At 42.7% G+C, this 20,350-nt stretch overlaps 1 protein-coding gene across 1 annotated transcript in view; it reads right to left on the reverse strand.

Moving 5' to 3' along the window:
* Positions 1–5,592: 5,592 nt before the first annotated feature.
* Positions 5,593–20,350, reverse strand: part of PCP4 (Purkinje cell protein 4) — a 54,148-nt gene continuing 39,390 nt past the window's right edge. Inside the window, exon 3 of the mRNA XM_075084252.1 lies at positions 5,593–5,944. Within this exon, the coding sequence (XP_074940353.1) occupies positions 5,817–5,944 (128 nt within the window). The 3' untranslated portion in view covers positions 5,593–5,816. The remainder of the gene's footprint in view (positions 5,945–20,350) is intronic.

Genomic DNA, 20,350 nt, shown 5'->3' on the forward strand with positions numbered 1-20,350 from the left:
GGTAAGTTCTAGATCTTTTCACTGTGAAGATTGTCTTGGTTGTATAAACTCATACAAGTAAATTCTGCTGGTTTCAGATTGGGAAGGATATCCGCATTTGAATATTTACAGGAGACAGATGTCTAAATACTGATTTAATCATATTAATAATGCACTCTCCTTTTTTCCTATCAAGCTTTGAACATGTGTATAGAGGTGATACTGAAAAAAAAAGAATATTTAATTTAGGTTAAACTGTAATTCAAACCTGAAGTTTGTTGTATCCCTTAGAACTGCAAGTAAATAATGGGCCATTCCAGACCCGTCCAGTGACCTGGGGCTTGTGATAACCACATTCAAAAAGATTTCAGATCAGGTGAAAAATGTGGTGAGTGGTAAATGATCAATAATGGATATAGAAGCGGTTCTACATTGCCATACAATTATGGCACTGAGGTGACACTGGAATCTGAGCATCTCTTGCATTCTCACAGCAAACTTCTGGCTGTCAGGAGATGCCTTAGGAAGCTTCTGCTTGCTGCAAGGCATCTGCTGGTTAGTGGGTCTTAAGCAACCATTAAGCAACCTGGCCCAAATGGCCTTCAGTGGTGATTTAGCTGACCAGCTGAGACTTTATTTTGGAAGTTTCTACAGGCAGCTGCCAGGTCTAAAACAGGAGGTGGCAGGTAATGTCTGAGGGTAGCAGATGGCACCTAAGACACCTCTCAGATGCAAAGGCCTCTGGTTATGCCTACAAGAGAGCATCACTGCGGAGGGCAAGATATGCACTGCAGCCATGTCCTAAACATGGGCTGTTACACCATCTGGGTGAGTACCATGTCCTCCCTCATCCACACAGCCCCCCTAAGCTTTGGTTTTCATGTTCCCAGCAGTGCTCCTCTTTTGCTCAGAGGTTTCCCTTCCACATGTCTGCCTCCATTGCATACTCCAGCAGATGCCTTCACTGACATATTTGGGCTTCTGTGCTTGGCCGACGTACTTCGGAGAAATTTCAAGCAACCTGTAAGCTGAGGCATTGTGCTGGGGCTGGAGTAGATGACAGAACTACTGCTGACACCTGTTTCAATGAGCAGCCTGGTGGACATGCCCCACCAAAAGGAGTCCAGCAGGGACCCTGCTGCACCCACCCTGGACCTGCCTGGGGGATCCTGACAATTTCTTGGGCTTGAAGCATGGCACTGATCTGCGTTGTGCTGCAGCTTGGGGGACAGAGGGCAAATAAGCCAGGGGAGGGGAATGTCACTTGTTTCCATGGGGCCTCTGACCTTCATACATATGACCAGAAGCTATCAACATCCCTCTCTCCTCCCTGGGAGGGACACGGGGATATGCAGTGGGACAGAATCTTAATGTGGGCAGGGAGATTGCAGGGCACAGTGGGCTGGCAGCTCCCTGGAGCCAGGAACACGGGATCTCCAGCCAGGAGCAGGGCAGCCAGGGAGCACCAGGGCAACTCAAGGCCTGGGCATCGGACACCTCCCTTGGCATGGGCCAAGGCCAGGACATGAGCCTAGGGGTGGACCCATCTCTGCAGGGTCCGCGGCTGGGCAGGGCTGTGGGGAGCTGGAGACCAGCCCTGCAGTGGTGTTGCTAGGCCAGGGGCTGATGGCTCTGGGGTGCTGACACAGGGCCCTGGGACATGGACAGGTCGAGGGGAGCACCAGAGGTGGACAAGGAGAGCCAGGGCTGTTGGTGCCTTCCTGGCTTTGACATGACCTTCTCCTCATGGGTCTCAGGAAGCCTTCTGTAAAACTAAGGAGCAAGGAACAGGATTTTTCATGTAAAAAGACTTGATATAACAAATTGTCATCTCACTTTTCATTCCTTTTTTCAGGTGGTTTGTAAGCACATTGCACGATAGATACTGCTGGAGTCCCACAGTTGACACCCCACTCTTGTGAGAACTGGAGACACCATCCCACCTTTTCGGCTCCTGTCCCTTAACCAGTTGTTGCTCTGAATCCTCCCAGAGCTCTTCCAAAAATCTGTTATTAATTTGCCACCACCTATTGCCCTGGAATTGAGGCCACCGTGTGTAATGGGTTGAATAAGGCAGCTCCTGTGTATCTGAGCTCCTCTAGATGATGTGAGTGAACTTCATCCAGTCCTGGTGATCTGTTGTTATTAATTTTTTTCAGTTTACTCCAATCTCTCTTCTACTGACATTTCTGTTTGACAACAAATTCCTCAGGCTGAGTTATTGCAAAAAGACCCCTGTTGGGGGAACCTCTGCTCTGAGCATTAATGCAAGATTAATTTCTACTTTCTGCAAGGCCTCTGCTTCCCCACATCCCCACAATTCTCTAGTAGGTTACCAGTCTGAGGAGTGTTGAAGAAAGTTTCTTTTATAACTCTGTAGCTTCAGCCAGCCACAGGCTGGCTTTGCCTTGCCTTTCTGTGCTTAACTTGATAGAATTCACATCCTTTGCTGTTTTCCTAATTTGGGCATTCTTGTGCTTTCTGACTGCATTCTTCTTCTAATAGTCTCCTTTGCTGTTTACCTCTACAGGTTATTTTACAGTCCAGGCAACTATTTGAACAAAGGATTTCGAGGGCTCATGCACTTGTTCTCATCATTCAATGGTTGGTTATTCTCTTTTGGGACAATCTGACAGTAATTTGGAGCAGAAGCAGTACGGATGTGTCTGGGGAGGGTGTGGGTGTATGTGGTGGGACTGAGAACCCTGTTTACTGCAAAACTTACTGCTCTGAATTGTCTTTCATGTTACCTACGGGAACTTTTGCTTTATCAGCATAGATATCCACCTAATTTAAATTTTGCCTTCCACTGGTTGTATTTCCCATTCTTCCACTTGGTTACTCCCAACTGTGTAGTGCCAGTTAACTAGACAGCTCAGTGAGTGCTTGGAAAAGACCCATATAATACATGGAATGTGTAAGCATCCTCTTCTTCCTACCTTAGTGAAGCTCCTGGTTGAATCAAACTCCTTTCCTCACCTCAGCAATACCCAGATAGGTCTTTGAAAAGTATGAATTAGTAGTAAGAAAGGAAATTAAAAAATGCCACCTTGGATATGGACAAAGGATTAATGAAAAGCAAGGCTCAGGAGCGAGAATGTTCTCCTTTCCTGGGAACACAAACTGAATCTGATGCAAACACATTTTCATAAAGAGGAAATTGTCTTTCGGGGATGCCACAATTAATCCAAATTTCATGCCAGTTCACCACTTCCCCATCATGTTTCACTGTATATTAAGACGGTATTTGTAAGATGCACTCTGAACTTCACATTAAAGAATAGCCCTGCTGCTGGAAGAGCCATAATTTATTTACTAACAGCCCTTGTTGCTGTGCTTCAATAATGTAGTCATTTTCTCTGTGTACTAACCATATGATTATTCCTGTTGTGTAGGAAATTTAAGTCCAAGGAATGTCAGATTGAATATAAAAGCCTTGTGCTTACCCATAGTTTTTATTCAATTAAGTAACCATTACAGAGCTCATGCTATTTCAAATGACATAATGCAGAAGGCAAATGCAGTCCTTTATTGCAGATGTATGTTCATCTAAACAAAATGGCGCCAACACAACCCAAGCCCGTTACAATTTTTAAATTAGTATGCTAAGGCGATTATTATATGGTGAGCAGTCCCTGGGAAAGAAAACTGGGGAATCCGTGGCCTCCACAAACCACACTTTGAGCACAGCAGCAGTGTTGTTTTTGAAACAACACAATTTAGGAATTTGTGAAATTCCTAAATGCAGAGAAACAGTGCTGTTAAAATACGCTCCTAGAGTGAAAGCACTGAGCTGCAGCTTGGAGAACTCTAATATTACAAGTGATGTGCGGGGCCCGACAAAGACAGAGGTCTAGGCAGCATTTAGATGTTTGCACTCAAACCAAGATCTAAAAAACTCTGTCTACTCCCACCCAGTCTTGCTGTACTTATTAAGCACCTCACACGTTGTCTCTGCACATGCCTTCTACATCGCCCACAGGATCCGTAAGGCTTCCTCTGCTCAGCATCTATGAGGGCTCCTCCTAACCAGCACAGTCCCAGAGCTCCTACCACCCACCTTCAGCTTTGGGCTCCTCACTAAACTGTTGCCCAGCACCGCAAGTGCCTTAACCTGCATAAGGCCTTCCCTTTGCAGTCCGGCAGCCTGCCTTTCAGACACAGCTCTGCACCCCTTCGGTATTGCTGCCACGGTGGGCTCTCATGGGAAGCAACTACCAGCAGCACGAGATCCTCCTTTCCCTCTATTCCTACCCCTTAGTTGTAGCTTTCTGTTTACACGAGGGGACTGATGTATAACTAAAAGAACTGTGTGTCCTTTGCCCTGGTGATCAAGAATACTCCAGCGGGACGTGGGAGACAAAGAAATTAATCCCTCTAAGCAGAGCTGGGAATTGTACCTGAATCTCTCACACCTGAAGGAGTCCCAATCCCGGACTGCTCAGTTAAAAGCAGGCAGGCAGGCTGTCACCACTCAGCACATCTGCCTCTGTCAGCCTGGAGGAGAGGCTCACGCTGCATTCTTAGAGAACCACTGCAAACGCTGGTCCTTCAGAAAACGCTTCTGTCTCTGATTTCCCTAGAGACAAAGATGCCTGGTGGAACCCCTAAATTTGCTGATGAAGCCAAGAAGAGGATGAGATTTTTTTACATGTCTCTTGTAATATGTGTCCCATTTGCTCAAACTAAACAGCATATTTTTCTGACTACAAGGTACTTGTTTAAACCTTTTCTGAACCTTCTTCGTGCACTATATGGGCAGCCAACTCCTGATCAGGTCTGAAGCCAGGCAAGATCTTTACTTAGATCCAGCCTGAAACTGGTCAGTTACTGTTTTACACTGGGGAAAAAACAGAAATTCCCAATTTAAGACAGATGTTGTTGTGGTTGCTTTTTGTGAATCAAAAACCGGGCTAATACAGTGATAATGTGAGGGGCGCATAGAAAGTTGAATGCAGAACAATGCAAATGGAGACAGGGAGTCTGTTATGATTTACTCATCAAATATTGAAAATAATATGAAAAAAGAGAGATGGCATAGAAAAAGTTACTGATTATGTAGAGAGTGAAAAACTGCATGAAAATTAGAGTTTAGAGGGTGAGTTTCTATTTTTATAAATGAAAAAAAAAAACCCACCCCAAAACATTTCCAAAGGTTTCTGGAACTGGGTTTTGTATTTTGTGTCTGATTTTTTTCCCCTCCATAACAATGTGATCCAAGCTGGGTAATTCTGAAAATTATCGTGCAAAGAGGAAGGACAGAGACAATTTCCCCACTTGAGCCATTTTATTGGCATAACTGCAAGACAAAAATAAACTGCTCACTGCTTCTTACACTTCTTCCCCTCATGCCAGCTTCTGTCTGCAACTTTTTACTTTCAGCTCATTACAAGAAAGTAGTTTTATTGTCACATTTGGCTGGCAGCTGGAATTCTCCAAATGAGGTAAGCAGGGCTGAGATGAGTGCTCTCATCCCTTAGCAAAAACCTCATAACATAAGGTGCTGTTATGTCTCCAAGCTTTACGTGAAGAGGAAAACAGGCATCTGGGCTGCGTTCATTTCTAACGCTGTGGTTGCTGGATTAATAAGAAAAGACAGATGAAGGCAGACACTTTAATTACTTCACCCTAACTTTTTATTAGAACATCAAGTAAAATGGTGAGTTACAGAGGATAATGGGCGTGAAACATCTGGGATGAAGTCACACACAAGCTTATGGTTTGTTTTCTGCCAATGGGGTTTTAAATATTGATAATTTCTGTACATGCATCTTTGTGTTACTTCTGATTTTCTTGATAAATCATTTCGGGATTGCTTTTAAGCTGTGAGGTAGCTACTAAGACTGGGACCCCGCTTTTTTCTTCTGGAATTTTCTGAACTGGGACTGTATCGCCACGGCTGCCCGCTCTGTCTCCGGCGCATCCATGTCTATGTCAAATTCCTCTTGAACCTTCTTCTGCCCATCTGCTCAAAGAAAACAAAACATCAACAGTTTTTTCAAACGGTGATAATCACTGGACAGCACAGGTGAAAAACCCTGCCCCTCTCTCCTTCACAGACACAGCCGTGATGATGGGGAGCGTATTCAGAAAAAAACCTGGGACCAGTTTCCGCAAATGCAGCTGATGAAATCCCCCACCCCCTCCCACTGGCAGAGTCTGTGACAGCCCGTTGGTAGCTAGGCATGGAGAAGTGACATCCAAATGGGGCTCGGCAGTCACTGAGCATCATCCTGATGCCTGGGCGAGTCCTCTCCTGCCCAGGGATCTAACAGTGAGGGGCAGAGGGACCCTCCTGTGTCACCCTGCAGGTACAAGTTACTCATATCCCCATGTTTACTCTAAAACAAAGGCACCTTGAAATATTTTTAAGTAGGGATTAAGACCCTGTTCCTATCCCACCTCCTGCATTAGAGGAAGGGATAATACTTCCTAAGGCAAATTTCCATCCTTTTCCCTTTTTTCTTATCTCATCCCTTTCAACATGTAACGCTCTTCCCATTTGAATCATTTATGTTCAATCTCTCTGCCGCTCTGCCGCTTCCCTCACTTCTCTCTGGGCTCTGTTGTTGCTTTTCAGCCTCGACCCTTGGCTCTTTGCCTGCCTTTATTCCTGGTCCTGAGCTTTAGGTTCAACTGCATTTCCCCTCCACATGGGCAACCCAGCTGACTTAGCTGAATTTTGCTTCATCCACCTACGCATTAAAAGCACAGCCCTGGAAAAACTCGTGCCCTCATTGCAAAGATAACCCTAACCTGCCTGGACTAACAAAGTGAGAACACGCGTTCACTCCGCTGAGTTGATCTTCTCTGTAAACCTGTTTGTTAAACTCACTTTGTATCCCAGTCCTGCGGTGAGCATCATGCCAGGAGTCTGCAGACAGCTCTACTTAAAACAGCTGTGGGAATTCACCCATTTTGAACCACTTTGCTTTTTATTCTTGAGATTAATACCTCTGGGAAGCTCATCCCCAAGTACTGTTAGTGGAAATCAAGGAAAACACTTTCAATGTATTATTAACATGAAAAGAAACGTATTCCCCACTCTCTCTCTCCTTCCCACTAGAAAACAGGGATACTGTTTAATGATTTTAGTATGAGTCTTGCAGTATTTCTTGCATTCACTTCTTGTTCTTATTCAGAACTCTATTTTTGTGTCCATTTTCCATGACCAGAATCCACTGTAAACTGGGCAAATATTGAAAGGGAATGTTTTGGCACGTTCCATACTGATTTTATTTTATTTTAACTAGAATAATGAAATAAATGCAGCTATGATATCATAAAAGAAATGTTCACTTAATATTTTGTTTTACTTAGAAGAAGATTTAAGAAGAAAGATGAAAATGTAAGAAGAAAGAGGAAGTCCGGAGAGGAAGAATAGCTTGAGAGCTTACCAAAACTTTGATTATACAGCATAATGAAAAGTTTGGTTATCAAAATGAAGATTTTATGGAAGAAAATGAACCATACCAACATTACATCACACTTCCACAGCCATTAAATCCAAGAATCTGCATGGTTTGTGTAACTATTCAAGCAACACAACCACCTGATGTACAGAAATATAGTTATTGCCTTATTTTTCATGAGGAAAGGGAGGTGAAGTCCAGAAGTAACTTCCTTATGCTCACAAGCTGTTGACGCAGCCAAGGAGAAAACTGAACTCTCCCATTAAAGCCATGTTACATACCGAAACTTAGAGCGGCTTGTTAAAGAAACAGAAATGTATGTACCAGTTCCTAAACTAATAACTATAACACAAGAATACTTTGTGAAAATTCTCCTATTGCCAGGTACCATCTCCTCCACATTTCTGTGTACACTGCAGAGAAACGGGTAATATTTTTTAAAATCAAATTTCAAAAGGAATTATCATTTTCACAATGACTTAGTACCATCTTGTTGGTATTTTAGGGAGTTGGTTTTGATTTGGCATTTATGGATTCAAAGGAACTAAGACAAGAAATCACAACATTTTATATGGAAACAAACCAAAAAACAACTTTAAATCATGCTGTAAAAAACTAAGAATTTTCAGTCAAAACATGTAAATATAGACTTTTCCTTTCAAATTTTTGAGTGAAAAAATCAATAGCCTGATCAGCTAGCTCTAACAGTAACCACTCTGTGATATCAGTAATAAGAAAATAAAAGCTGTTTTACTTGTCCGTATGCCAGAATGTCTCCTCTATTAATAGGGTCCTAGTAACTTACTCTAAAGAGTATCTCTTATGGAGAAATACTCTTATTTCTTATGGAGAAATATTTTATCAAGATATTTATACTAGTAATGTAATAGGCATATAATCAGCTTTGAAACTGATGAGGCTAATGCCTTCTCATTGCTTGCTGATTTTAATTTTTGTTGTAACATTTTGAGTTTTGGGTTCCTGCGTAGCTACTCACTAGACACAGCTTCCAGTCTTAACAGTACAAAGCAAGAGCAGAATTTATGCACCAATTTTAGCTTTTCAGTATATAAATTACTGTCCCTTGGACATGTCCATAGGGAAAGCCAAATGGATGGACAAGTAGACATAATTGGTTCCGTACCTCTTGATAAATCTGGCTTGTACAACTGTCTTCCTATTATAGGCAAGTCTTAGCAGTATGTTCACTTGCAGTAGTGACTCAGCAATCTTAAGACTTTATAGACTTAAGAAAATGGCAGAATTTAGTATAAATTTATCTAGAATTTCCAGGCCAGTTAAGCTTTCCTTGATGTGAATCATCATCACTGCCTTAAGACCAATTGTATTACAATAATTTACCATACCTGAAGATCTACAATAATTCACCATATCTTAAGATCTATCTCACTTCCTTTTATTTTTTGACCCATTCTTTTTCAAATAAAACCCGAAATTCCTTATGAAGTCCTTCTGTGTTTCTCTTTTTCCCATCACTAAGGAGAAATGGTAGAATGAGACGTTTTCAGTCACGATTTAGACTTGTAGACTAAGAAATTACATGTGTTCAAAAGGGCCAAGACATTTATGTGGGTAATGAAGAAAATCATTGTTAGTTTACAGATGGTATCGAAATATATATATAATGATTACACGTATATGCATGGTGCACATTATAAAACAACATGTATATCATCTGTGTAAAATGTATATCACGTACCTGTGTTTTCTCTCTCCCTATGCCCATCTTTCCCTTTCTATATACATGTATGGTATACCTGCATATATACATGTATGATATAATCACATTTGAATACACAGAGAATATATAAGGATATATGTAGAAATACACAGATGTTATTTGCTTAAAGAGTTTTAAGTCCTGTATCAAACTGAAAAGAGCTGGATGGTGTATTTCCTAAATTTTGGGAGTGGATTTTCTTGGAGCTCTCCCTAAAATATTTTCTATTGATGACTGTCACAACACAGAATCTTTAACAGATGGATTGTCAGTCTGGAGAGAGAATTAAGTGGTGTGCCTTCTTTGGTTTTGTCTATGCCAATGGAAAAAGATTTTAGCTTTTACCTTGAGTTGCTTTACTTAAAGTAGCCTAATGATTTAAAATATATCACAACCTGCTAACTACACTGTTTTTGTTCTACTGGCTAATTAAAGTTAAGAGCATGAATTCCAACCCCCCATGGCAGGGGGCTGTAACTAGATGATCTTTAAGGCCCCTTCCAACCTACACCATTCTATGATTCCATGATTCTATGAATTAAGAAATGACCCACTTAATTACAGTGAAAACCCAGCCTGTGCTCAGGACCTGCACAGACTAGAGATGACCTCGCTGCACCAATAGGAGTGACTGAAAGCCTTTTTGCACCCTTCCTACTATATATGCACCACACCAGCTTTTACCTGTCTCTAGTTGTTCATATATCTCAAATATGCAGGCTATTAAGTTTGAATGCTCAAATTATGAGATTTATGCAAAGAACTGAAAGCAAGCCCATAGAAATGTCCCTCTTTCATTGATTGTCTCCCACTCCTAGCTTTCCTTTCACAAGCTTGGAAGTGATCTGAAAGCCCAGGAAGTTTTCACTCTCAACAGGCCAGAGCATAGATAAGCACTTGCACAGGCTTTACTCTCGGACTTGCTTTTTTCATTCCTACTGGTGGCGACCAACCATTCACTCTGATAACAAGCCACCTTTTTCTAAGCTACCTTTATATAGCAGTAAAGGTAGATCTGGATTCCCTCCTCATCCTCAGTCACACACACACACTTTTATTGTTATCTACACTTCCTAACTATATGCAGTTTTCTTCCACACGGATAACTGAGGATCCCTGGACTACCACAGGCCTACATGAGAAAACTAGGAGGAACAAGACTGTTGTCTGTAGACTTCAATTCACAAACTATTTGTGATTTTGAGGGACTCAGAAATAAAAAAGGGCTCATAAGCACTGGCCTGCACCTTTTGTTTTCTGAGGGGATCTGGTTTCATTGGCACCATAAAAAATAACCCCCCTAACCTTTCTCACTACACTCAGCTCTTTCAAGGCACCCTATGCAAGATTTCTTTATACTTAGTCCAGATTCCCTCTCCCAGATAGTGACTTCCACTCTTCTTCTGAACACGCCATGACAAGCCGGAGGAGTCAGTATATGTCCCTGCTGGGTTCCGATCACCACCAACAGGGGAGGTGAACAGAACAATCTCATGCCAACAGTCATGGGTTGGCCATAACAAAAGTGTAGTATCTGATGGGATTTTCAAAACCATGTGTTTAATGTGGGCTGATTCTGGCCACGTGTCAATTCAGGCAAATCTGAGTTGTGGTGGAAGAAACTTGTTGGAGCACAACATCGACAGGTTGATGAGTCCCACCATCATAAGGAGCACCTCATGCCTCAGTACCAGTCCGGTGCTACAAGCTGCTTTGCAGGACTAAAGACTGAGACAACTTGCGGTGTGCAGATTCTACTTCAGTGTATGCAATAGTCATCCCAGCAGGAGAGCCTGAAACAGCATCTAATTAGCTGTTTTCCAAATCTAACACCCTGAAAGCTCATTTCACATCACTGCAATTGAAAAAGATCTATTTATTCCATTTCCAGATGAAACATTAGAATGCTGTCTCTGTAATCTGCTACTGCGCCTCATAATACATTGCAAACACTGGATAGATAATGAAGCTGCCTGTAACAAGGACAACAATTAAATCTTGCACACAAATCTACCCAGCAAAATCTCAAGAACTGTGGTGCAAGTGTAAATATTCACACATATGCCTTCAGCTACTTCTTTCACTTACTTTTCACTTTTACTATAAAGTAAAATGAATTGTGACAACACTGGAAAAAGAAAACACTGCATATTTCATGTGGGCCAAAAGCCTAAAGCAGTCTTTTGTGACCTTTGAACACAGGCTAAACAGACTAGTCTTTCCTAAAAGTGTTCATGGAAGGGCAAAAGCTGGTGGGATGGACTTGGGGGAAACAAGGACTCACTCTTTATTCTCTGAATTTCTCCATCCTCCAGATGAAATAGAGATTACTTGTCACCTTCTGGAAAAACATTCAGCATGAAAATCTGCATGGGCTGGAGCCTCTAACTGGCATTTCACGTCTTCAGTGCTATCCTCCGCCCCTGCTCACCCAGCCCACATCCAACAGGAATTACAGGACGATACTGAAGATGGAATACACTCATAAAAATACTGCATTTTTCAGGCACTAAACTGCAGCATTTGGAAAAAGACTAAATGAAGTGTGGGACAGAATCACAGTACCCCATAACACGCCAGAAGCGGTATTTTGCCTCGGGCAGGATCATTACCTCTCACTGTTTAAAAGATCATTCAAGCTGTGACAATCTTTATGCTACTCTGATCCCAAACTATTACACCAGTCTGTCCAATGAGACAGAACACTCCCTAATTAGAGAGGACCAAAATGGGCAGGAATCTCACGGATGTTGACATTCATGTGGAGCATTATCTTTATGTGATGGGAAGAGTCGATTTACCTGACAAAGCAACCAGCCAGCTAGAGAAAAAATATGAGTGCTTAGGTGTGCGGAGGCCAGATTTAACTGCTTACAAGTACCGGTTTTGAAAGCCAAGAGGTGATGTGATCATTCTTCCCCCTCTGTATTCAACTGAAGAGTGAGGAAGCGAAAGACAGGGTCTCATCTTCATCTAGGGGAGTCAATCTAGCCTTTTCCTTCTGTGCAAAATGAGGAAAAATAACATCATAACTGACCTATGGCTGAAGAAACAAGTCGGTCTACTTCTAAAAAATAAAAACTCCCCAGTCAATTGCCAGGGCCACATTACTCAGCAGGCTGGCTCTGAGCCTTTGTTCTGGTCACCCTGCTGCTCCCCAGCAGACTCTCACTTCACAAGGCAGCTGAAAAGGTGGCAATGTTGGCGGAGTGGACATCGCCCAAGCCCAAGAGAAGAAAGGAAGGTAATATTGGCATGCAGAGGAGAGCCTTAATCTGACCTTGCCTCCTCTCATTTATTTCCTAGCCTTTTATATTTCTGAATGAAATGGCAAGTAGAGGCCTTTCTGAGATCATCAACTCAGCAACTATAGTTTGCTGCTCTCTGTGGTATCAGGAACAAATACCTCCCAGAGCCTTGAGCATTGCACTGGTTTTGCGACCTCACTAGCTTAGTGTATACAGCTTGCAGCTGTGGTCTGGGGAGATAGGCTGCTGTGAGGACTTTGCCTCAGCACTGCTCCAATGATGGGATGATCCAAAGAGAATTATTTACATGAGGAGCCTGTTATAGCACTGTGGGCTGATGAAAGCTCATTAGCACAGTACCTACAGACTTTGAGGGACACACTCCATGATACTGCTGGTGTGATGCAATATTCCCATTGTCTAGAATGACCTTACTACATCGGGATATTGTTGGCCCTTCTGTTAGCTCTGTCTGCCTCCTGAGTTAGTGCCTAGGCACAAACCTCTCAGAGATTACTTCTTTCACATGCATGTTCCTGATGTCACAACACAAAATTCTATGAAATTTTGGTCTAACTTTCCTAGATTGATGCAGCAATTTAAAGACATTGGTTCTTGTAACATTACTGGCTAGCCTCCAGATTGGTGGTCATTTGCAAAAGACCTGAATCCCTGGGAGCCTTGTAATTACTTGATTTACAAACACGCAAGCATAATGCTAACGCAGTATCAGGCCTACATGGAATTACCTCAGCATGACAACTTTGTGGCCCTATGACCTCCTTAGCCACAAGAGGCACAACCCCTTCAGTCCTCTAAGCAGTGACCATGGGACAATGCAGGACAGAAGTTCAGTTTTCTTCCCCTTCCTGTCCATATCTGCACAGTGGGGTATCACTATCTGACTGTTATACAGATAATCCAACTCAAATGTTCAGCTACCTCATTTTTAAGGACAGAAATTTGCTCTAATTAGTTAAAGAATAACACAATAATTTTTCTTCCTACTCCTTAAAAATGCTGCGGGGCGAGATACTCATCTTGTGACAAGGATTACATCACTACATTTATTCTTGTTTCTTCACTCCATAACAAACTCAGACATTCAAGGGCCACTTTCCAAAGTCAAGAGCTGCCTGTTCTGTTTGAGTGTCAGTAGGTAGGTACTCAATGGTGAGGGAGGTTATGGGTTTAATCGAAGGTCAGTTATTTTCCACATCAGCTATTTGAAGGTGGTAGGCACTGGAGAAGTATTATGTCCACACAGCAACCATCTCTGAAACTGAAGAGCAAACCCTGCAGAACAGCAGGCTCCTGTGACTTCAAAAGCACAGTGTGAAGGGAAAAAAAAGTTATCATTAGTGATCAGATTAAATGTAACAGCTATTTTTATCTGAACCACAACAACTGGCCCCTTAATATCACTCAAAGCAAGCCAGAAAAGAATTAACATCTTTCGATTCAACTGTAAGTTACAATTGGTTATAAAGAAGAGGACTTCATTAGGCAACCAGAATCCTTTCTTCTTCAGATTGACCTTTACTTTTGTAATGCAGTGTTGTTATCTTGAATTTGAAAAATTAGTTTTGCTGTAGAAAATAGTGCTTGTTCTTTTATCATCTTAAAATGTTATTTCAGCATGAGGATTTTGAAGTGTCTGATTAATCTTTTTTTCCTAGTTGTAATAATGTTGGAGAGCAGCAATACTTTTTCTGACATAAGATAAATGAAGTAGCACAAAACTGTGTATATCGGGGTAACAATGAAACAGAAAGGAATAGTAATAAAATTCAGTTTACAAAAACTGTATTTTCAACCAATTCATAGCCAGCTACAGATGAATTCATTTTGCTCAACAATTAATAGAGACAAATATTGTTCTTCTTTAAATGCTAATATTATTTAAGCAATCATTCCTCATCTTCAAAATAATTAATGTATCACTTACAGACTTTTAAAATGGCTTACAAACACATAACTGATGCACAGATAGGTACATAAGTGTTAATGGAGATCTACAAGGTATTCTGGGCATGAAACTGGTGGCCATAATTCACATTCCCACATGGAGCCCTAACTTTGTGGAAGTTTAACTACGCACATAGCAAATTAAAATGGCCATCTTAGCTGTATAATCTCATCTCTTACTATCTAAAGCTGCATCTGAGGAGTGCTAGACTGACTGGCAAATGCAACGGAAGCCTCTGGGAGCTAAAACAAAGTAGTGCTGGGGATCAAGTGCTGACACAGTCAGGTCCCTCTGTCACTGCAGAACGATGCCCCACCAGCAGGGATAATACACTTAGCCCTAAGTCCTCTCCTTCAGGAGAGAGTGCCACAAGCCTCCTCACAAATCCAGTCCAAAGTTATGGGAGTCTCTTTGTGCAATTGCATGCATGCGACCCCCAATGTCCCAGCCAAGTTTTAAATGGGAATTGTTATGATGTGTTTTTGATTTCCTGGGCAATTTCCAATTCTTACTTCCTTGGTGAATGCTGTGCCTTTAAACAGCTTTGCTGTTCAACTGCGGAAAGAGCTGCATTTCAGCAGTGCACAAAGAAAGCTGCCCTCTTGCCTCGCTCGTCAACTGCTTGATTAATATATGATCAGTTACTTTCCTATTATGGTAGCATTCATGCGCTCCAAGCCATAGCTGGGAACCTAATGCAGTTGCAAATGCAGAACAATAAATTCTCCCCACTCCGCTGCCCCTCAGTACTATGACCTTTGCAAAAGTGTCTTCAGCAATAAAGTTTAAAATAACAGGACAACTTCCGCAAGGCTACCTCCTAGGCTATGGCTACACCAGCACGCTACCCAAGGCCACAGTATGGCTCAGGCACCATCCACAGCTTCTCTGGAGCATGTAATACTCAGCGCAGCCGCTGGCATGGCTGGGACTGTTCCTGCCCGGCTACCGTGGCTGCACAGCGTGGCGAGGACCCTACCTTGTAGGCACGGTGGATGAGAACACCCTGGGTTTTTGAGGGAAAGAGAGTTCAGCCCTACTGATGCAAGCTATACTGTGCCACTTTGTATCGAAGTCAGAGAAAAGATTAGCCTATTTTATTTTCTAATGGAGATGTAGCTTCCACCGCTTCAAAACACTTCATAGCTCTAGACTACAAGGGAACTGACTCAAAATGAGTTGGTGTTTGCTATTAATTATGCAATGACCAACTACACCTGAAAGCCCCTTGCAAGGAAAATGTGAAAGACACATGTTCGTCTTCCAATGTGATAGTGCCTCTCTTGTGTTGCATAATGGCCTCACTTTCCAGGAACCCTTCCCCCCACCCCCGCCCCCTCTCGCTTTACACTTTATAAGAGTAGCTAGGGAATAAGCTCAGAGAAATGGCAGTGATCACAATATGCCACACAGAAGTAGCAGAAAAGGGGGCTCAAATTCATGCACTGCCAAAGTGAGATAAGCTGGGGAAGATGGCATAGGTTACAGAGGAAAACCTGTCAATCAGAAAAAGGAGGGCAATCAATCAAAGAACCATGGTATGGAGTCAGAAGATGTTTCTCTTCACACACAAAATGAAAAAAAAGATTAAGAGCAAGATTTTGCCCTGCTCATCTTCAAAGTAGGAAGTAAGGGCAGTTTCTGGGCATCATTGTATACCAGCAGATCTCTGTTAGCAACTGAGGAGAGCGCTATTTTAAGTTTTCATAGTAACTTTAATAAAAACTGTTACATGAGAGCTTGGAAAGTCACAGTGAGAAGGTATTCTCCTCTTGTAAAATCCATCACCAGGTTTTAATTACAAAGTATTTAACCAAACACCCAGCAGTAGACAGTGTAAGGTATAGGAACTGAGCTTTGCCACTTAACATTATATGCAAGCCAAGGAGTCATTTCAGTATCTTCTACGCCTTATCACATGGTATCAAAAAACACCTTGTAAATAAGATTATCCGTAAGAAGCATTTACTGTATAGATTAAATGCAAGAAACAAACACCTTAAACTATGTTCAAACACTGCAACTTCTATTCGTGTGAATGTGGGCATTGTTCTGTGCTAGTAATAGGATAATTACCTTAGCACAATCCCACCATGAAAAAGCCACTGCTATAATACAGGTATGTACCGTGGTTTTTTAACATCTTGCACTACGTGCCAGCTTGGGGCTGCCTGTGGAGGCAGCTGGGCCATTCTCAAAGTCCTGCAGATAGAAGTGGACCTTGTAAGGTTGAAAATGCCCAAGAAAGCCTCTGGAGTCCTTTGGAGACAGAACAAAGTTGTCACGGGGTACCTGATCCCACACACAGACTGAGTTGAACAATTGTGGTCTAAGAGATTCTTTTGGGAATGTATTTGAAAAAAGAAAATTTGGCATCCCTCCATAAAAAACAAACGCATCCCATCAGTAAAGCCCCAGAGATGTGATGGATATAAACCATAAGCTTCTGGAGCAGCTCCGAGGTAGTTCTGTCACAGACTGAGGAAAGACCATCATACTCTGATAGAATCACAGAATGGCAGGGGTTGGAAGGGACCTCTGGAGATCATCTTGTCCAACCCCCCTGCTTGAGCAGGCGCACCCAGAGCAGGGGGCACAGGAATGCGTCCAGGTGGGTTTTGAATGTCTCCAGAGGAGGAGACTCCACAACCTCCCTGGGCAGCCTGTGCCACTGCTCTGGCACCCACACAGGAAACAAGTTTTTTCTCATATTGAGGTGGAACTTCCTGCGTGCCAACTTGTGCCCATTGCCCCTTGTCCTGTCACTGGGCACCACTGAAAAGAGTCTGGCCCCCTCCTCTTGACACCCACCCTTCAGATATTTATAAGTATTGACAAGATTCCCCCCCCCAGTCTTATCCTCTCCAGGCTGAACAGACCCAAGTCTCTCAGCCTTTCCTCATAAGAGAGGTGCTCCAGTCCCCTGATCATCTTGGTAGCTCTCCACTGGACTTGCTCAGGCAGTTCCGCATCCTTCTTAAACTGGAGGGCACAAAACTGAACATAGTACTCCAGATGTGGCCTCACCAGGGCAGAGTAGAGGGGGAGGATAACCTCCCTCGATCTGCTGGCCACACTCCTTTTAATACACCTCAGGATCCCATTGGCCTTCTTGGCCACAAGGGCACATTGTTGGCTCATGGTCAGCTTGCTGTCCACCAGCACTCCCAGGTCCTTCTCAACAGAGCTGCTTTCCAGCAGTTCAGCCCCCAGCCTGTACTGTGCATGGGGTTGTTGCTCCCCAGGTGCAGGACCTTGCACTTGCCCTTGCTGAATTTCATGAGGTTCCCCTCGGCCCAGCTCTCCAGCCTGTCCAGGTCTCGCTGGACAGCTCGCACAGCCTTCTGGCGTATCAGCCACTCCTCCCTGTTCTGTATCACCAGTGAACTTGCTGAGGTTACACTCTATCCCATCATCCAGGTCATTGATGAATATATTGACCAGGACTGGACCCAGCACAGACCCCTGGGGAACACCACTAGTGACAGGCCTCCATCCAGACTCTGCCCCGTTGATCATGACCCTCTGAGCTCTGCTGTTCAGCCAGTTCTCTATCCACCTCACTGTCCTCCCATCTAACACACACTTCCTAAGCTTGTGCATGGACATCAATTTACCATGAGACTTGGCCTGTCAGTAGATCTTACATGCTCCTGCATCAGTTGGCTCTGTAACTTCTGCTCCAGCATACACATGTGCAACCAGATGTAATGCTGGATTGATGCAGCCTGGCCAGTAGTCCTACTGGAATGTTCTGTATAATGAAATCCTCTCACAAGAGGTTCACAATTTTAATGTCTCTGACTCCTGAAAGCCATTACCCAGCTGTAGTTTTTCACCATAAAGCAACGAAATTCTGTTGCAGAAGGGTTCTAGAAAATTTCCATTGTTTTCTTTTGCTTGGGCTGTTATCCAAACAGAATCATTAATTTGAGTTTACCATGCCTCCACTGAACATAAAAAGCTACATTATATGTTTATTTCCCCTGCAGGCTGGCTTGCTTAACTTTCTTAGGAAGAGGGGGGCACTTCAGGACAACGCATGATAGCACTGAAATAGCAGTAAGGGGGATACAAATGAAGATCCTGTGGTAAATGCCTCTGAAAGAGGATGAGACGGAATTTCATGCTGGAGGGTGTTGTCAGTGTATTCCAGACTGTCTTGCCCAACAGCCATACAGAAAGCCATGTTACATGCTGTGCAGAAGCTCATTGGGCCAAACATTTAAAAACTGCATCCTAGATAAAAAGCTCTGACCAATTCCTGAGAAAAAGTCACGTAACCTGACTTAGAATCATCGAATCATTTAGGTTGGAAAAGATCTTTAAGATCATCAAGTCCAATCGTGAATTAAAAAACCCCCACAAACTTGCAGGTGTTTACATTGGAGATGATCAGCAGCCCACTTTAGAAAGAAATCAATGGAGAAAAACAGGCACTCTGAGGGTGTAATACATCTGACCTACTTTAGGCAGATGCTTTAAGATAGCATGAATCTCATCCTTGAACCCCCTTCCTATATCGGCTAGTTCTCTATTACCTACAAAGGGAAGGAGCTCAGGGTGACTGGTTCAGATGGAACCAATACTTAATCAAATGAATAACATTCCCTAAGCGGTGCCTGAGCTACACATTGAGAATTTCATATAAACATACTTATCTGCTATTTCATGTGAAATTATTTATCATCAAATAAATTATTTAGCCCTTATAAAAGGTATTACACTGAAACTGTAGCAGCTAGGAAATCTTATTTTCTTCAGGAAGGAAGAAAATAAAAGAGAGAGAGGCATACCTTCTCACAATACTCCATCTGTGTGCTTCCATCCCATTGCTAGCAAGGAGACAACAGCTCACCTTCAACAGAGGGTCAAAATGAACATTTGTTTCCTCTGCTGAGATTGCCAGGGAAGCTGCCAGTTGTGCAGCTGATCAGGATCCTCTCATGTTCCCTCAGGAGCTGACTGAACAGTCTGCCTACATTTCTCTTTTTATAGAAATATAGTTGAACAGACAAAAATACCTGTATCTAACCTCTTGCTATCCTTTCAATTTATTTCAAGGATAGTGACTTTTTGTGCATATATGTGTGTCTGCATGCTATGGAGAAACTATTTCATGCTCAAAAGCCTTTTATTTTTTTAAATGTACATCAGTAAGACTTCTTATATGTCCCTAATAAGGGATTACAGTTAACACCACAACAAGCAATAACAAATGCTTCATATGAACGAGCAGCCAAATGACAGTTCCTGTGAGAACTATAATTAAATTTTCAAGCTACTGCAAACACCAAATCTCGGCTCCGCTATTTAGCTAATAATGAGCCAGGTGATGGCTGCTGCCATTCTGCTGAAGAGTGGAGATGCTCAAAGGAATGTTGTTGCACCTAGCATATGTCAAAGGTAGCCACTACCTGACTGCAGGACTGAGACTACATAATGGAGAAGAAATAAAATGGGGGAGTCAGATGTACTGGATGTGCTGGAGAAGACAGGTACCTTTCAAAAGATATTGTTAGCCATGCTCCTCTTGCTGATCCAAGCCAAGGAATGCCCCCACTGACAGGAGATAACAGTCTGCATGAAGTGCACAGAAAACCATAGCGATTGCCTCCTAGTACAGTTCCCCAACACAAATCCCCTCTCCTTCTTTCCTGAGTCCTGTGCAGCACCTGCAGGTAAGGAGGCATAGCTTCTGCACCGAAATCTTAGCTGATCCACACTCAGAAGAGGATTCTGATTTTACAGGACAAGTACACACACATGCTCCTTAAATGCCAAAGCACACAAGCTACTGCTTCATCATTCCTTGATGGAAGAAATATAAACACCCCACACATCGTAGTGCCCTTTTTTTCTTTTCCCTCCCATACTGTAGAAACTCATGCTGAGGTTAATATGACTATTGCCTCTGAGACAGAACATGAACATAACTCTGGTCTTCCACAGATTTCCTCTCATAGAGTAATAGAAAAGGCCTTATTGGCACATAGGACAA

Source organism: Phalacrocorax aristotelis, chromosome 1 (genome assembly GCF_949628215.1).
Source record: "Phalacrocorax aristotelis chromosome 1, bGulAri2.1, whole genome shotgun sequence".
NCBI lineage: Eukaryota > Metazoa > Chordata > Aves > Suliformes > Phalacrocoracidae > Phalacrocorax > Phalacrocorax aristotelis.